Source organism: Lethenteron reissneri, chromosome 5, assembly GCF_015708825.2.
Source record: "Lethenteron reissneri isolate LAM-NWPU_2019-01 chromosome 5, ASM1570882v1, whole genome shotgun sequence".
In the NCBI taxonomy this organism is placed as follows: domain Eukaryota; kingdom Metazoa; phylum Chordata; class Hyperoartia; order Petromyzontiformes; family Petromyzontidae; genus Lethenteron; species Lethenteron reissneri.
The window spans coordinates 1,821,694-1,837,368 of NC_083783.1; the positions used below are offsets into that span (position 1 = coordinate 1,821,694).

The window sequence follows — 15,675 nt, forward strand, 5'->3', positions numbered from 1 at the left end:
GTATTTTGCCTTGTGTGCGAATCCCAGCAAGGTGGCAGAGCGGGGGGCACAGCTGATGGATCTGCCAGTCAACCTGTGACCTCCCGTCCGTCGCGTGACCTCCTGTCAGCGAGCTTTCAACACCTGACGTGACCTTGTCGTGCACCTAGCCTGGCACAAGCTCTGTGGTGACGCCACCGCCACTTGGTGGTGAATGGTGGCTGATGTTGAGTGTGTGCAGTAGACGAAGAACTTCGTGGTGGGCTGGTCGTGGCGGTTGGCGCGCTGCGATACGAGCCTGGCCACCCGAGTTGGATTCCCGCTGAGTGAACGTCGATGACGAATATCTGAAACGTCGTGATTCATTATTTTATTTCTATTATTATTTCTGTCATTTTATTATTTATTTTTATTATTTATTTTAAATTTTTACCTACGTGACTTTACCGAAAAAACCTAAGAGTACGAATGTTAAATTCTCACCAACAGCACTTGCTCCGACAGCCTCCATGGGAGACCTTTGTCTGTGTGTGCAATACGGAAACTTTCCCCATGATAACAATGTGGAATTGGTTTCATTGATTGGAGCACGCAGCTCACATTTAAAAGCTGTCAATCAAAATCCGAGTCTCGGGTCTCCACTCAAATGCGTCACTCCGGCGTAGATAAAAAAAAACCAAATACAGCCCTGCTCATATTCAACAGCATCTCTCCTGCATAGTGCACCTGCCATAGGAATGTGTAATTTCCACCATTGGCTCGTGGCCACCAACGGAGGATGATGACCGCCGCACAGCTGGTCCGGAGCTCCGACTCGGCAGCAAGACCAGGTTGACCTCTCCCCCCTACCGGGAGGTCAAACTCGGCGGCTGCCAACTCACTGGTCACGCCCGCCGCCGCGAGTCTGCAAGCGGCCTTCTCCCCACCCACCTCCTCGCTATATTTAGCCGACGTTGTTTTGCTGCTGCCCGCCGTTGTGTGCGCATGGCATCCCCCCCACTCCCCCGCCTCCACCACTACCACCATCATCATCACCGCCCCCGTAGCCCGAGGGACGCGTTCGAACCGGAGACGTTTCACCGTCGACTTGCCGCTGCCTCTTCGCCCGCAGCGCTCTGGTGGCGGCTGCCTCCTCCGTCTCCAATGGGGAGGATCGGTGCGGTGCGGTGCGGTGGAGTTGGGTGCGGTGCGGTGGGGGTTGCAATGTGCGCCTGCTGGACTTGGGAAAGTCCGGAGATGGCCGCTTAGATGCAATCTGACACGCAGCTGTAGTCGTCGTAGGCTTGTGCGACCAGTAACACATTGTCCTGCGGAGGGAGCTGGTAGGAACGTTGGGTTGCTCGGTCAATGGCCAGGGTCAACGGCGGCGTGGTGTATTCCGCAAATATGCCCGACTGTGAGGGCGGGCACAAGCCGGCGTGAGTAGGTTAAACGTTGAGTTTTATAAGGGCACCACGGGGTGACCAGCCCCTCCCCACCTAGCCCCACCCCTCCCACCCCCCAACCAGCCCCTCCCTCCCCACCCAGCCCCTCCCCACCCAGCCCCTCTTCACCCTCCCCACCCAGCTCCTCCCCACCCTCCCATCCTCACCCAGCCCGTCCCTCCACACCCAGCCCCTCCCTGCACGACGGACGGACACAATAATCCCCTGTGGGCTGGTGTAACCAGGAGGTTTCTACCAGTATTATATCCATAATATCGAGTATTTTTTTCGTGGGTTAGATCGCGTAAACTAAAAGAGTGTCGTTCAACCCGCCACCACCCGACGCGGCCAATCGGCAAGGTTTGTCGTGTAAACAAAAAGTGCCAATTAGTTTCTAGTCCAGCACCCCGGTGTGCCGGAGAGTAAACACACGCACGGGGGATGTGGCGGGTTTAACGACACATTCACAACCAACGCGATCTCACCCCCAAAAAACCCCTTCGACTATAACAGATTCACTCTCCCGGGGCGGCAGCTGAAAGAATTGTCGGGGCAAGTTGCTGAAATCTCACCCTGCTATGGGGACGGGCGCAGGCGCGTAAACACGTGGACCCGCTCCTGCTAACGATGTCGCATGACGTCTGTGGGCCACTGCAGAACTTGAGGCTCGTCGCCCAACGTACAATGCGGAGTATTCATAGAGCGTCATTCCACTTCTTCCGTGGAAGAGTAGGCCAACATTACTTTCGAGAGCTCCCTTCAGTGGAGAGCCTTCCGCCAGCAGTGGAGTGTGCAAGCCATTGCAGGGCTTGCGCCTTTGCTCTTTCATAAAACACAGTGCGGCGTGGTCCAGATGTCTTGTGCCCCCCCCCCCCCCCATTTAATTCTCAAAAGTGTCATATATTTGAAGTAAGGTTTATTTAAAACAGAAATGGGGTAAATCGATTGGGGGGGGGGGTCACAGGACGTTTCAATATGGGCAAGAGGCCGTCCATAAATGACGTCATGCGATTTTCGACGATTTTCGACCCCCCCCCCCTCGCCACACGACGTCACAAAAAGTCAGACCCCCCTTCAAATATGACGTCACAAAGCTCTGCCCCCCCCCCCCCAAAAAAAAAAAACATGCTTCAAATCGCTTTAAAATATTGTCATTGTAGTGCGTATTTAATGTTGTAGGAGAAAACATTTATTAAAACGTCTATTTAATTAAGTAGAACGTGTTGTCTATATTTATTTAAAGTTGCGCATTTTGATGTGACATCACATTTCTCACCCCCCCCCCTCGTCACAAATCGTCACAAATGTCTGCCCCCCCCCCCCCAGGTGCGTGACGTCATTTATGGACGGCCCCCAACACGTGTTTTTTTTAAACCCTTTTGATCGTGTTTCTCCCTTGTGATGGGACTTTGTAGAACGAACGTTGAGATGTATAAAGGCACGTGGTGACCAACGAGCTGTGAATTGGTTTGTACCAGGGCACTGCTAAGGGGTGGACAGGCGTGGATTTTATTCAAAGGCAAACGCGAATGTGGCTCTTGTTGTGCTGTAAAAAAAAGTTGCCCACCCCCCATTGCTCTAAGCGTGTTGTTGTGTTGTCAACCCCCCCACCACCACCAGCAGCCTCGCACCTCACCCCGACCGAGTGGAGTCCGGGAGCCGAAGCAGCAGCGACGGCGTCTGCCCTGCCGCTGGGGAGCATCGCAGAGGGCGAGGTGATGTTACAGGTAGAGTACAGGTGATGTTACAGGTAGAGTACAGGTGATGTTACAGGTAGAGTACAGGTGGTGTTACAGGTAGAGTACAGGTGATGTTACAGGTAGAGTACAGGTGGTGTTGCAGGTACAGTACAGGTGATGTTGCAGGTACAGTACAGGTGGTGTTGCAGGTAGAGTACAGGTGGTGTTGCAGGTAGAGTACAGGTGGTGTTACAGGTGCAGGGCAGGTGGTGTTACAGGTAGAGTACAGGTGATGTTACGGGTAGAGTACAGGTGATGTTACAGGTACAGTACAGGTGATGTTGCAGGTAGAGTACAGGTGATATTACAGGTAGAGTACAGGTGGTGTTACAGGTACAGGGCAGGTGGTGTTACAGGTAGAGTACAGGTGGTGTTACAGGTAGAGTACAGGTGGTGTTACAGGTAGAGTGCAGGTGGTGTTACAGGTAGAGTGCAGGTGATGTTACAGGTAGAGTACAGGTGGTGTTACAGGTACAGGGCAGGTGGTGTTACAGGTAGAGTACAGGTGGTGTTACAGGTAGAGTACAGGTGATGTTACAGGTAGAGTACAGGTGGTGTTACAGGTACAGGGCAGGTGGTGTTACAGGTAGAGTACAGGTGGTGTTACAGGTAGGGTACAGGTGATGTTGCAGGTAGAGTACAGGTGGTGTTACAGGTAGAGTACAGGTGGTGTTACAGGTAGAGTACAGGTGGTGTTACAGGTACAGTACAGGTGGTGTTACAGGTAGAGTACAGGTGATGTTACAGGTAGAGTACAGGTGGTGTTGCAGGTACAGTACAGGTGATGTTACAGGTAGAGTGCAGGTGGTGTTACAGGTAGAGTACAGGTGGTGTTACAGGTAGAGTGCAGGTGGTGTTACAGGTAGAGTACAGGTGATGTTACAGGTAGAGTACAGGTGGTGTTACAGGTAGAGTACAGGTGGTGTTGCAGGTAGAGTACAGGTGGTGTTACAGGTACAGTGCAGTTGGTGTTACAGGTAGAGTACAGGTGGTGTTACAGGTAGAGTGCAGGTGGTGTTACAGGTACAGTACAGGTGGTGTTACAGGTAGAGTACAGGTGATGTTGCAGGTACAGTACAGGTGGTGTTACAGGTAGAGTGCAGGTGATGTTGCAGGTACAGTACAGGTGGTGTTACAGGTAGAGTACAGGTGGTGTTACAGGTAGAGTACAGGTGGTGTTACAGGTAGAGTACAGGTGGTGTTACAGGTAGAGTACAGGTGGTGTTACAAGTAGAGTACAGGTGGTGTTGCAGGTACAGTACAGGTGATTCTAGATTTGAAGCTTTCGTGACTGCAAGGATTCATATTCTTAGGTTTTTTCGGTAAAGTCACGTAGGTAAAATATTTTTAATTAATAAAAGTAAAATGAAACTAAATAAAAAAAATCACGACGTTTCGGAAGCAACACAAGCCTCCGTCTTCAGGTGGAACCGTCACAGCCACGACAGCTCTATCAAGTAAATGAGAGATCACAAGAAATACCACCCCGTATATATAATGGTTGAGGGGGGAAGGGCCAGGAACGGCACACTTTTTATTAATATGGTAAGGTGAGGCTTAAGACTAAGAATAGACAGCATAACAAAGGACTGAGCCTTTGTTATGGAGAGGTGCGGTTTGTAACTAACACCTAGCATACATAACAAAAGTGTGAAAAAAGAAAGCAAGTAAAAACTAAAACTGGTAAAACAAAAAACTGGCTGTCTATCAATAACCTGTAATAGTTGTCTGTCAAATAAGATGGTCCAAATAAGTGTAGTTACATCTTTTTTGCATGGTTAATCACATCTTTCCAATGATTACTCAGTTTGTAACCCTCATCACGGTTGAAATTATGTCTGTGTTTGTATAGTTGTATGGCTTCGTGTACAAACCTTTGATGGTAGCCAGGAGGTTTGCAGAGCACCTTGGTCTCGGAAAAGACAATTTCATGAGAGCCCACAGAGTCGTAGCAATGATCGGCAACAGCCGAAAAATCAGTTCTGCCGTGTTTCAGATCTGACTTGTGCTCGCGGACACGATCAGAAACATGACGTTTCGTTTCTCCAATGTAGCAATCACCACAATTGCAACTCAATTTGTAGACTCCAGGATACTGTAAGTCAGGAACGACATCCTTCACAGATGGAATCAGATCACGGATTTTATGCACTGTACTGAATCGGACTTGGATCTTATGTTTGTTTAGAATTTTGGAGATCTTTTTGGTCACGCCTGCTATGTATGGTAACGTGATAGTTTTGGTCGGAGTTTCATGTGGCTGTTTCTGTATGGTGGGAGAAACAGCTTGGCGTATGGTGCGGTCAGAGTATCTGTTCATCCTGAGGGCCCGATGTACATGTCTTAATTCGCCGGCCAGATGGTGTTGGTCAGAAATGCCATGGGCTCTGTGGTATAGCGTTTTGATGAGAGGATTCTTTTGAGATGGGTGGTGGTGGGAATCCGGTTTCTCGAGACACTGGCCTTCCTCAAGAGATGCCGAGATAACAAGGTAATACCCATCGCTTTCACACTCACATCCGCTGCTGTGTCCTTACCGAACTCTAAACAGATCTTATTTAAAGCTAGCCTATCACTAATCTCGGAGAGAATAAGGTTACTCCGATCTGAACTCGATGATTTAGACAAGACTCTCTTACAAACACATTTAATGTTAACACAAAAAATGTCACCTTCCGATTGGAACCACGTTGATAACATGACTTCTGCTTCTGCTGACTCAATGTCAGCCAAATGCAAAGCTAACCTGATTTCTAAATTCAACCTCCTACCCAAAAAGAAACCAGAGCCACACATTACAAAGCTGAATGTTAACAAGACCGTGATTAATCTAAAAACGGTACTGGCCAAAGGACTAAATTTCGCCGTCACCCCTAAATATATACCAGTAGAGGATGTCATTTCTCAGATTGATGTAGCCCTCAGAGGCATAGGACACATCCATGCGGATGTAGCAAGAGCTGAAATAGCTACTATTCTTAAGAATGCTAAGAAACCCACTAGTAACATCAGCAAAAACGAACGCTCTGAACTCGCGAACCTAAAAAAGAGAGATGATATAGTCATCTTCTCGGCAGACGAGGGCAATGCCACGGTCATCATGGATAAAGATTCATACAACAACAATATCCTGGACCTACTTAATGATGGGAGTTACTCCAAAAGTAAAAACGATCCCACTAAAAGCCTAACGACAAAAACCAACAGCATCATCACGAGTTCGACTTCCCTAATCGAACCAAGCAAACGTCCCTCTCTAAAACCATCGGCGGCAAGACCTCCCAGACTCTATGGTCTTCCCAAGATCCATAAAGAAGGCACCCCGCTACGACCCATTGTGTCGACTATAAACTCTCCTACTTACAAACTATCCCGGTTTCTATCAGATACTCTGCTTCCCTTCACAGGCAAGACCTCTTCGGCAGTTCTCAACTCAACCCAATTAGTCTCTATGGTTAAGGACAATGCGCGTGGTTCTCAGTGTGCTTGTTGGGCCCAGAGAAGCCGCGGGACGATTTCGCGGCGTTGAATCGTCGCTGCTGACGGCCGGAGTACGTCCACCGCCACCACCACCCCCCCCCCCGCCAGCTCCCCCCCCCAGCGCCCCCCCCCCAGCCCCTCCCCCCCCCCCACCAGCTCCCGTGAGCGTGTGGCCGACACTTGGAGCGAGCCAATAATGTTGTTGGTGGGAATGATCATTTACATCTTCTTCCACTGGGGGAGGTGGGTGCGAGGTGAGGGGGGGGGGGGGTTATTAGGATTTCCTGTGGGGTTGTCTTAATTGTTATTAATGAACAGCTGTTAATGAACTGCCAGACTACAAGTCGAGTGTTTTATGCCCAAATCCCAAGGAATTGCTTCTCGAGACAGAGCGAGGGCCGCTAATTACAAGAGACCTCATTGGTGGACGACACCGGGAGGGGTGGACTACACCGAGAGCAGCTCGGTTGTGTCAGTAGCGACTCACAGAATGCGTGCAGGAGAGTGTGCGTGTGTAAGAGGAGCGGTGGCGCAACGGTTAGCGCGCTGCACTACGAACCCGGCGACCCCAGTTCGATTTGCGCTCACGGCCAATAACGGTGACGACTTTGTGCACCAGTCCTGGGCCAAAGGTCCACTGACACCTAAATGGGTCCCTGCAGTGTTCCAAACATCAGCGCAGGGGATACAAAGGCCGTTGGGCTGGCCACCCACAGCGCCCCTTTGGCGTGCCGTGCCGGCCTTCATCGGTGCTGGTGAACAGCAGGTTGCCGCGCCAAGCGTTACCGGACTGCTACTGGGGAATCTTTGACCAGAGCCGTGTAACTTTCCGGAGCGCCTTACAACCGGCACAATTCGGTGGTCGCATCACCGGGCGAGAGGGCCCAGCGCGCTCCTGCTGCCGGGACACCCTTGACCCAGGCGCCGCCGTGGAGACGAAATGGGCGGAACGCGCGAGACGTTGACGTTCGGAGGGAGGGAGTCGGGAGTGAGAGACGGGTTTGCCGTACGGACGTGGAACATCTTTCGCACCCGGCGTGGCCAGTCGTGCTAATCGGAGGTTGCAGAAGAAGTATCTGCGTCTGTGTGCGTGTGTGCGTATGTGCGTATGTGCGTGTGTGTGTGTGCGTGTGTGCGTGTGTGTGCGCGTGTGTGCGTGTGTGTGTGCGTGTGTGCGTGTGTGTGTGTGCGTGTGTGTGTGTGCGTGTGTGTGTATGTGTGTGTGTGCGTGTGTGTGTGCGTGTGTGTGTATGTGCGTGTGTGTGTGTGCGTGTGTGTGTGCGTGTGTGTGTGTGTGTGTGCGTATGTATGTGTGCGTATGTGCGTGTGCGTGTGTGTTTACTATTTAACTCCATCAAAAAAATAACCTGCAGCGCCACACCTATTACCATCATTATGGGAAAAAACGGTGATCCAATCTCCGACCCCCAGGAACAGGTTTGCAGATTTGCTGAACATTTCTGTGAGGTCCTGGGGGAGGGAAAATCCCTCAGCCAGGAAAAAATCGTGGCACAAAGTGGGGATAACCCTGCTGAGGCTGCGGTGCCTCAAATATTGGAAGAGGTCACCCCCTGTGAGTGGCTGGCTGAGGTTCCATCTGTTGAGGAAGTACTGAAGGCGATCCGGAGTCTGAGACTGCCGATGATTTGGTAATAGCTGCTCATTCAGAGGAGGAGTTGGAGACGCTGCTGCTGAGACTGGAGCGTGCCACTAAGAGGTGGGGCCTTACCATCAGCCCCACCAAAACTAAGCACCTGCCTGGGTATTTTGTACCATCGGACACTCCGCCCCCACAACTCCCAATCGGTGATGGGGCAGTGGTGGAGAGAGTGGAGAGTTTACCATACCTGGGTAGTGTGCTTATGACCGGCTCCAATTTAACAGCAGAGGTCTCACTCCGAATAAGTCGGGCGGCAATATCTTTTCATCGGTTGCGTAACGCTGTGTGGAAGCTACCTGGTCTGTCGCTCCGGACGAAGCTTCAGGTCTTCTCGGCCACAGTCATTCCCTCCCTTCTCTACGCTTGCGAAACGTGGACCCCCCTAATGGAGCATCTTCGCCGGTTGGAAACATTTAGGCTGGCCTGCCTACGATTCATCCTGGGTTTAACCAGGCTGGATTGTGTGAGGAGCTCACAAATCCTTGAAAGATCTGGGCAAAGTCCCATCGGTGAGCTCCTCCGGCAATCAAGGATGCGTTGGCTGGGTCAGGAGCGCGCATGCCCAGCTACCGCATGCCTAAACAGCTTTTGTTCGGCCGGATCGAGGGGGCTAAACGGGCGCGGCACGGGCTAGAGAAGAGATGGAGTGATGTGGTACAGGAGGACGTGGAGCTGAGTGGACTTGCCGATGACTGGTACCAGCAGTGTCAAGATCGACCTCTGTAGAGGAGGCTCGTGAAGGACGCTACTGGGCAGTTGGAGGCAGTCGCCCTCCAACAGCAACGGAGGGCGGAGGAGCGACGCTCACAACAACGAGTGGAGCGCCGGGTGGCTAAATCACAACAAGTTTGTACAGTAGGGGGCACAGGTGGTGCATCAGCCAGTCATCTCGGTCATCTCAGTCAGTTGACCCGTGGCACCTGCTGGGTCTGCCCCGTGACCTCCTGCCAGCGGGCTTTCGACACTTCACGTGGCCTCAAGGTGCACTTGGCCTGGCACAAGCGTAGTGGTGACGTCACCGCCACTTAGTGGCGAATGGCGGTTATTGTTGTGCGTGTGTGTGTATGTGCGTGTATGTGTGTGTATGTGTGTGTATGTGTGTGTGTGCGTGTTGAATCCATGGGGAGCGGTAGTGTCGTGGTTAGCGCGCTGCGCTACGAACCTGGCAAAACCGAGTTCGATTCCCGTTCACGGCCAACACCGGACATGATTATCTTAACCGGTCCTGGGCCTCCCCTAGGTCGACTCAGCCTCAAATGAGTACCTGGTGCGGTGTGTCAAAACATTGGCAATAGGGAGACAAAGGCAGCCGGGCGTGGTGTTGGCCACCCACCCCCTCGTGTGCGGTGCCGGCCTTCATAGGTGCTCGCGAACAGCGCTTACCCCAACGATCTCTTCAGGTTATACGGGGGATCTTTGTCTTTTTATTGAACTTCTTTTGCACCGTACGTAGCCAAACGTGCTAATCGGAGGTGCGGGGCGAAGGACAACAACACTAAACACAAAACGCAGTTCTAAAGAAACTAGTTTCCAATGGGGATGATTTAAGAGTGCACAACTCCAGCGGCTTGCTAACATGGGAAGGAAGAGCGTTCCAGACGGCCGCAGGAGCGCATCTGAAAGCGCCGCGCGACGCGGTGACCGCCGCCTTTGTTCGATTGCCAGCAGCCAAAAGCTGCCGCTGCTACTGCTGCTGCAGCTACTGCTACCGCTGCTGCAGCTACTGCTACCGCTGCTGCAGCTACTGCTACTGCTGCTGCTGCTACTGCTACTGCTGCTACTGCTGCTGCAGCTACTGCTACCGCTGCTACTGCTGCTGCTACTGCTGCTGCAGCTACTGCTACCGCTGCTGCAGCTACTGCTACTGCTGCTGCAGCTACTGCTACTGCTGCTACTGCTGCTGCAGCTACTGCTACCGCTGCTGCTGCTGCTGCTGCGAGGATGAGCGTAGTTCGCGTGCGACAGCGCCACGAGGTTTGTGTGCCGCGCTATGGAATCTCGCTCCCCGTGGATGGGGTGTTAGGGGCGGTGTCCGGGGGGGGAGGGGGGGGGGGTGTTGTGACGGTCTTCACGCGCGGGGGTGGCAGCGGCGGCGACGTCGGGGGCGATGCTGATGGAGGGAGGTGGGCACCTGCGACCCAAGGGATTCACGATACAGGGGGCAGGGAGTGGGGGCAGGGAGTGGGGGCAGGGAGTGGGGGTAGGGAGTGGGGGCAGGGAGTGGGGGGCGGGGCGGGGGAGGTAATCTGGGCCGAGCGCGTGGCGCGCTTCGCCGCGCGCCGCGGAGGGCTCGCGGTTCGAACCCCAAGGCCGCCCCGGGTCTAATGGTTGCGGGTGCATGGCAGGCCACGATACAAAACCACAAATGCAACTTCACACGTGGAATTTCACTGCCAATTGTTACCTTTAACTATTTGTAACTATTTTTTTGGTTATTTTACCACGTAAGGCTCACTGAGATTTAATAGTTTTTTTTCAGAATGGACCTTGCCATAAATGACAGCTCAACGAAGGGGCTTATCGTCGCGTGGAAATGTATGGCAGCCAAATACTGTAAACCATCCACGTTTTGTTTTGCCTGGTAAGGCCCCAACTGAGCTGCTGCTACGTCGATCCTTTTCAGAAGCGACCCTGGCAATCACAAATGGGAGCACAACCAAGTGGCTCATCACCATCATCACGTGGACATTTATTGCGGCAGCCAAACACTCCAAACGCGTGGTGACGTTGGTTCTAAACGTGAAAGGGAAAACCCGAAGGTGCTGGAGAATAATCCATGCCACCACGGGGAGCGAGAGAGAGAGGCAAACTCCGGATACAAAAGCATCAGGGTCAGGATCGAACCCACGACCTCCTGTATATCAGGCGAGGTAATTAACATCTCCTAGCCACCGCGGCGCGCCGGAGTTGGCCATTGTGTGACAGATTTGAAAATGACACCGCAAATGACTTAATTGGGTGAACCCACGTAGCCACGTTGCTCCTGTGCAGACTCTACCCGTCTGTGAAACATAAAGCTCCCTCGTTGCAGCCCTGCGCTATGAGAACGGCGTGAACGCCAGATGGGCTCCATGGCTTGTCGCATTGTTATTGCAGGCGGGGTTGGTGGGTCATGTCGAGATCGCGAGCGACCGACTCCCACGGGCGTGCCAACGAGTCGGTACCGTTGGAGGACGCGTAGCCATAGTTGGTCGCAGTCTTAGTCTGTGGGGTTTCATTTAGCCGTCAATGTCGAGTCGTTCGATGTGGGTGCGAGGGATGCGCAATTGCACATAAGTCGATTTTTCAACTTGGAGTGAGCTGATGGTCTTAGCCAAGTCTCCAATGACTACACAAAACAACAACAAAATAATTCGTAAAATTATACTTGATTCTGAGCTTAAATGTGGGCTGAATTCACCACCGCTCACCCTTACACATATACAGAAAGACAAAGATCCCCCGTATAGCCTAAACAGACTAGAGGGGCAGGTGCGGTAGTGTAGCGGTGAGCGCGCTGCACTACGAACCCAGCGACCTGGGTTCGATATCCGATCACAGCCACTGCTAGTGATGATTATCTGAACCGATCCTGGGCCTCATCTAAGTCGACTCCGCTTTAAATGAGTACCTGGTGCGGTGTGTAAACGTCGCCACTTGGGAGACAAAGGCGGTCGGGCGTGGTGTTGGCCACCCACCCCCTCGTGCGCCGTGCCGGCTTTCATAGGTGCTACTCGCTAACAGCAATTGCCCCTACAGCCTGTTTAAGGCGGTATGGGAGGCGGTGATGTATTGGTTAGCGCACCGCACTACGAATCCGGCGGTCCGGGTTTGATTCCCGTTAACCACCAACAGCAGTGGCTAATATTGGAACTGGTGATGGGACTCCCCTAGGTCGACTCAGCCTCAAGTGCGTGCCTGGTGTGGTGTGTAAATATCGGCACCGGAGAGACAAAGGCGGCCGGGCGTAGTGCTTGCCTGTGTCGCCCTGGCCTTCGGAGCTGCTCTCTCGCAGCACTTGCCCCAGCAGCCTCCTCAGGCGATAGGGGGAAAGGTCTCTGTGCATCTCTTAACGACATCTTAATCATCCTTCATTATTGATGAGGCTACAAAGGTGTGATCACGCTATTAGCGAGCGCACGATACTACAGTGGTCCATTATGACATTTTGGTGGTGGTGGGGGGTGGAGGTGGGTGTGTGGGGGGGGGCGCGTGGGGGGTGAGGTGGGGGGTGAGGTGGATGTGTGTGGGGGGGGTGAGGTGGGTGTGGGGGGGGCGCGTGGGGGGTGGAGGTGGGGGGTGAGGTGGGTGTGTGTGGGGGGGGGGGCGTGGGTGGTGAGGTGGGGGGTGAGGTGGGTGTGTGGGGGGGGGGGGGCGCGTGGGTGGTGAGGTGGGGGTGAGGTGGGTGTGTGTGGGGGGGGCGCGTGGGTGGTGAGGTGGGGGGTGAGGTGGGTGTGTGTGGGGGGGGCGCGTGGGTGGTGAGGTGGGGGGTGAGGTGGGTGTGTGGGGGGGGGGCGCGTGGGTGGTGAGGTGGGGGGTGAGGTGGGTGTGGGGGGGGTGGAGGTGGGGGGTAGAGGGGGGGTGGGGGGGCACGTGGGGGTGGAGGTGGGGGGTGGAGGTGGGGGGTGGAGGTGGGTGTGGGGGGGGCACGTGGGGGTGGAGGTGGGGGGTGGAGGGGGAGTGTGGGGGGGGGGCACGTGGGGGGGTGGAGTGCTGCCCCGGTATTGGGGGTCGTTGCGTTGACGCTCATCAAGGCCGCGTCGGACGGAGTCGCCGGGGGAGTTGGACGCGCGGACGATGACGCCAGTGGCCCCATAGAAACATGGTCCCTGGTCACCTCGTGGCAGAGACGAGTTTCCGTCGATCGGGAGGAGGAGGGCGAGGAGGAGGAGGAGGTGAATGAAGAGAATAAACAGAGCAGGACGAGTGGCCCAGAGGGGTCGTGATGGCCATGGGCGAGCTGCCGAGCCCGTGCCGATGGGAGCCTGGGTTCGAATCCAGGGTTTGTCATCCACCTGCGCCGCTGGCCACTTGCCCCAACAGTCTGTTAAGGCTGTACGGGGGATCTTGGTCTTGTGTATGTGCGAGTGCGTGGCTGTGGGGAGCGGTCAGCTCGCTGCGCTACTAACCCCGTGACCCGGGTTCGATTCCCACTCGCGGTCAGCACCAGTGACGATTATCTGAACCAGTGCTGGGCCTCCCCTAGGTCGACTCAGCCTCAAATGATTACCTGGTGCGATGTGTACATGTGACCACTGGGGAGACAAAGGCGGGCGGGTGTGGTGCGGACCAACCACCCCGTCGTGGATTAACAGCACTTGCCCCAACAGTCTGTTAAGGCTATCCACGTGGGATCTTTGTCTCTGTGTGGCGGGGAGCGGTAGTGCAATGGTTAACGCACTGCACTACACACCCAGCAACCCGAGTTCGATTCGCGGCCATGGCCAACACCAGCAGTGACAATCTGAACCGGTCCAGGAGCTGGCACGGTGTGTAAACATCATCGACTCTGCGTGGTGGTGGCAACGATCACCACTCCCCCCTCATGCACTGTGCTGGCCTTTAGAGGTGCTCACTGACACATGCACACCAACAGCCCCACACACACCTCCCCCACAAGGCTAGCGAGTGATTCTGTGAGTGCACGTACGAAGGTGCTCGTGCGCGCACATGAGAAATGTGTAAAAAATTAACCCGTAAAAACAAAGATTTTTACTATAAATCCTTTATATGCGTGGCGGCTAGAGTCCTCTCGTCCCCTGGCTTGAGATGGCTGCCACCTATGAGTCAGATGATTGCCTGCCACAATTAAGCAATTGGTAATTAAATATTTTAAAAAAATCCTAAAAAGTGTAAAAATTTGGAGAAAAAAATTTCCCGAAAATTTTTTGTCACGCACAACGAGTCTGTGTGCAAAATGTCAGCTCGATTGGATCACGGGAAGTGGGTTAAAAAACGACCTAAAGATTTGCACGGTCGTAAGCGCGCACGCAAGCAAGCAAGTGAACTTAATATAAAGGATTTAAAAAGTGAAGGAGCAGCCCCTGCAATACTCGTTCACGCGACTTGCTGGCGGAAGCTCCTCCGCACGAGGGAGCTCTGGAGAGCACCCTCGAGTGGATATTTGGCCTACTCTTCCACACTGCCCAGACATCTTTGAAGCGGTGGGCATACCCACACTCGCGTGGTGGTGTTCCCGTCTAAAATCAATGCTGGGTGGACGGAGGGCGTGGGGCGGATTTCAGAATCCTGCCACCGTCGTTTCAACTGCGGCGCCGGCAGATGGAATCGAGCCGGCGACTTCTGCCGGACGCCGGTTGCAGTTCGATTCCGACGGGCCGCCCTGATTAATACTGCGGCGGTGCTGCTATGTATCAACCGTACGCTGTGATACACATTCCGTGCAGTCCGTGGTGAGGCACGGTCTACACCGCAGTTTACGGATTTGGTAACTGCACAGGAATTATAGATTTGAAGCTTTCGTGACTGGAAAGATTCATACTCTTAGGTTTTTTCGGTAAAGTCACGTAGGTAAAAAATAAAATTAAAATTAATAAAAGTAAAATAAAAAATAAAAAATCACGACGTTTCGGAGGCAACACAAGCTTCCGTCTTCAGGTGGAACCGTCACTTGATACAGCTATCGTGCTGTGACGGTTCCACCTGAAGACGGAAGCTTGTGTTGCCTCCGAAACGTCGTGATTTTTTTATTTTACTTTTATTAATTTTAATGTTATTTTTTACCTACGTGACTTTACCGAAAACACCTAAGAGTATGCACAGGTATTGTCGCCTTCTCCGGCAAAAACCAAAACGTAAAGCTAAACCACTGTGCCACGCTACATTTAACTTTTATTGTTTTCATTTCACCAGGTAAGGCCCACTGAACTATATAGGTCTCATTCAGAAATGACCTGGCGATCACAAATGATCGTTCGACGAAGTGGCTTATCACGTCGACATTTATCGCGGCCAAACACTCTCAGCGCTTTAAATGTGGAGGGAAAAAATCCAGGGAGAACACGCAGAGTCCAAATACACAGCAGCAGTAGCAGCAGGCGTCAGGGTCGGCATCGAACCCACGACCTCGTGTATACCAGGCGAGGTAGTCAACATCTCACCATCGCGGCGCCCTTGCTAGGAATCCCCTTAAAACGAATCTTGGGTCGTCGGTGAGGCTTTCCGTCGTGATAATAAAAATAATAAATGACACCCACGGCAGCATCCCATAGGTGAGCACCTTTATATATACACACTTGGCTGGGGCGGTGGGGGAGTTGTGTGGCCAAAACTCCTGACAATTAGCGCCTCTCATCTGTAGCTTTCGTGACATCGCGGAGCGCCGCACTCGCAACACAATTATCACCTCGCCCTCCTCCTCCTCCTCGCCGACGACGACGAGGAGTGAGAAGTG

General features: G+C 53.2%; 1 protein-coding gene across 1 annotated transcript in view; it reads left to right on the forward strand.

Moving 5' to 3' along the window:
• Positions 1 to 15,675, forward strand: part of LOC133352817 (aryl hydrocarbon receptor-like) — a 73,758-nt gene that overhangs the window by 36,209 nt on the left and 21,874 nt on the right. Inside the window, exon 3 of the mRNA XM_061568742.1 lies at positions 3,024 to 3,130. Within this exon, the coding sequence (XP_061424726.1) occupies positions 3,024 to 3,130 (107 nt within the window). The remainder of the gene's footprint in view (positions 1 to 3,023; positions 3,131 to 15,675) is intronic.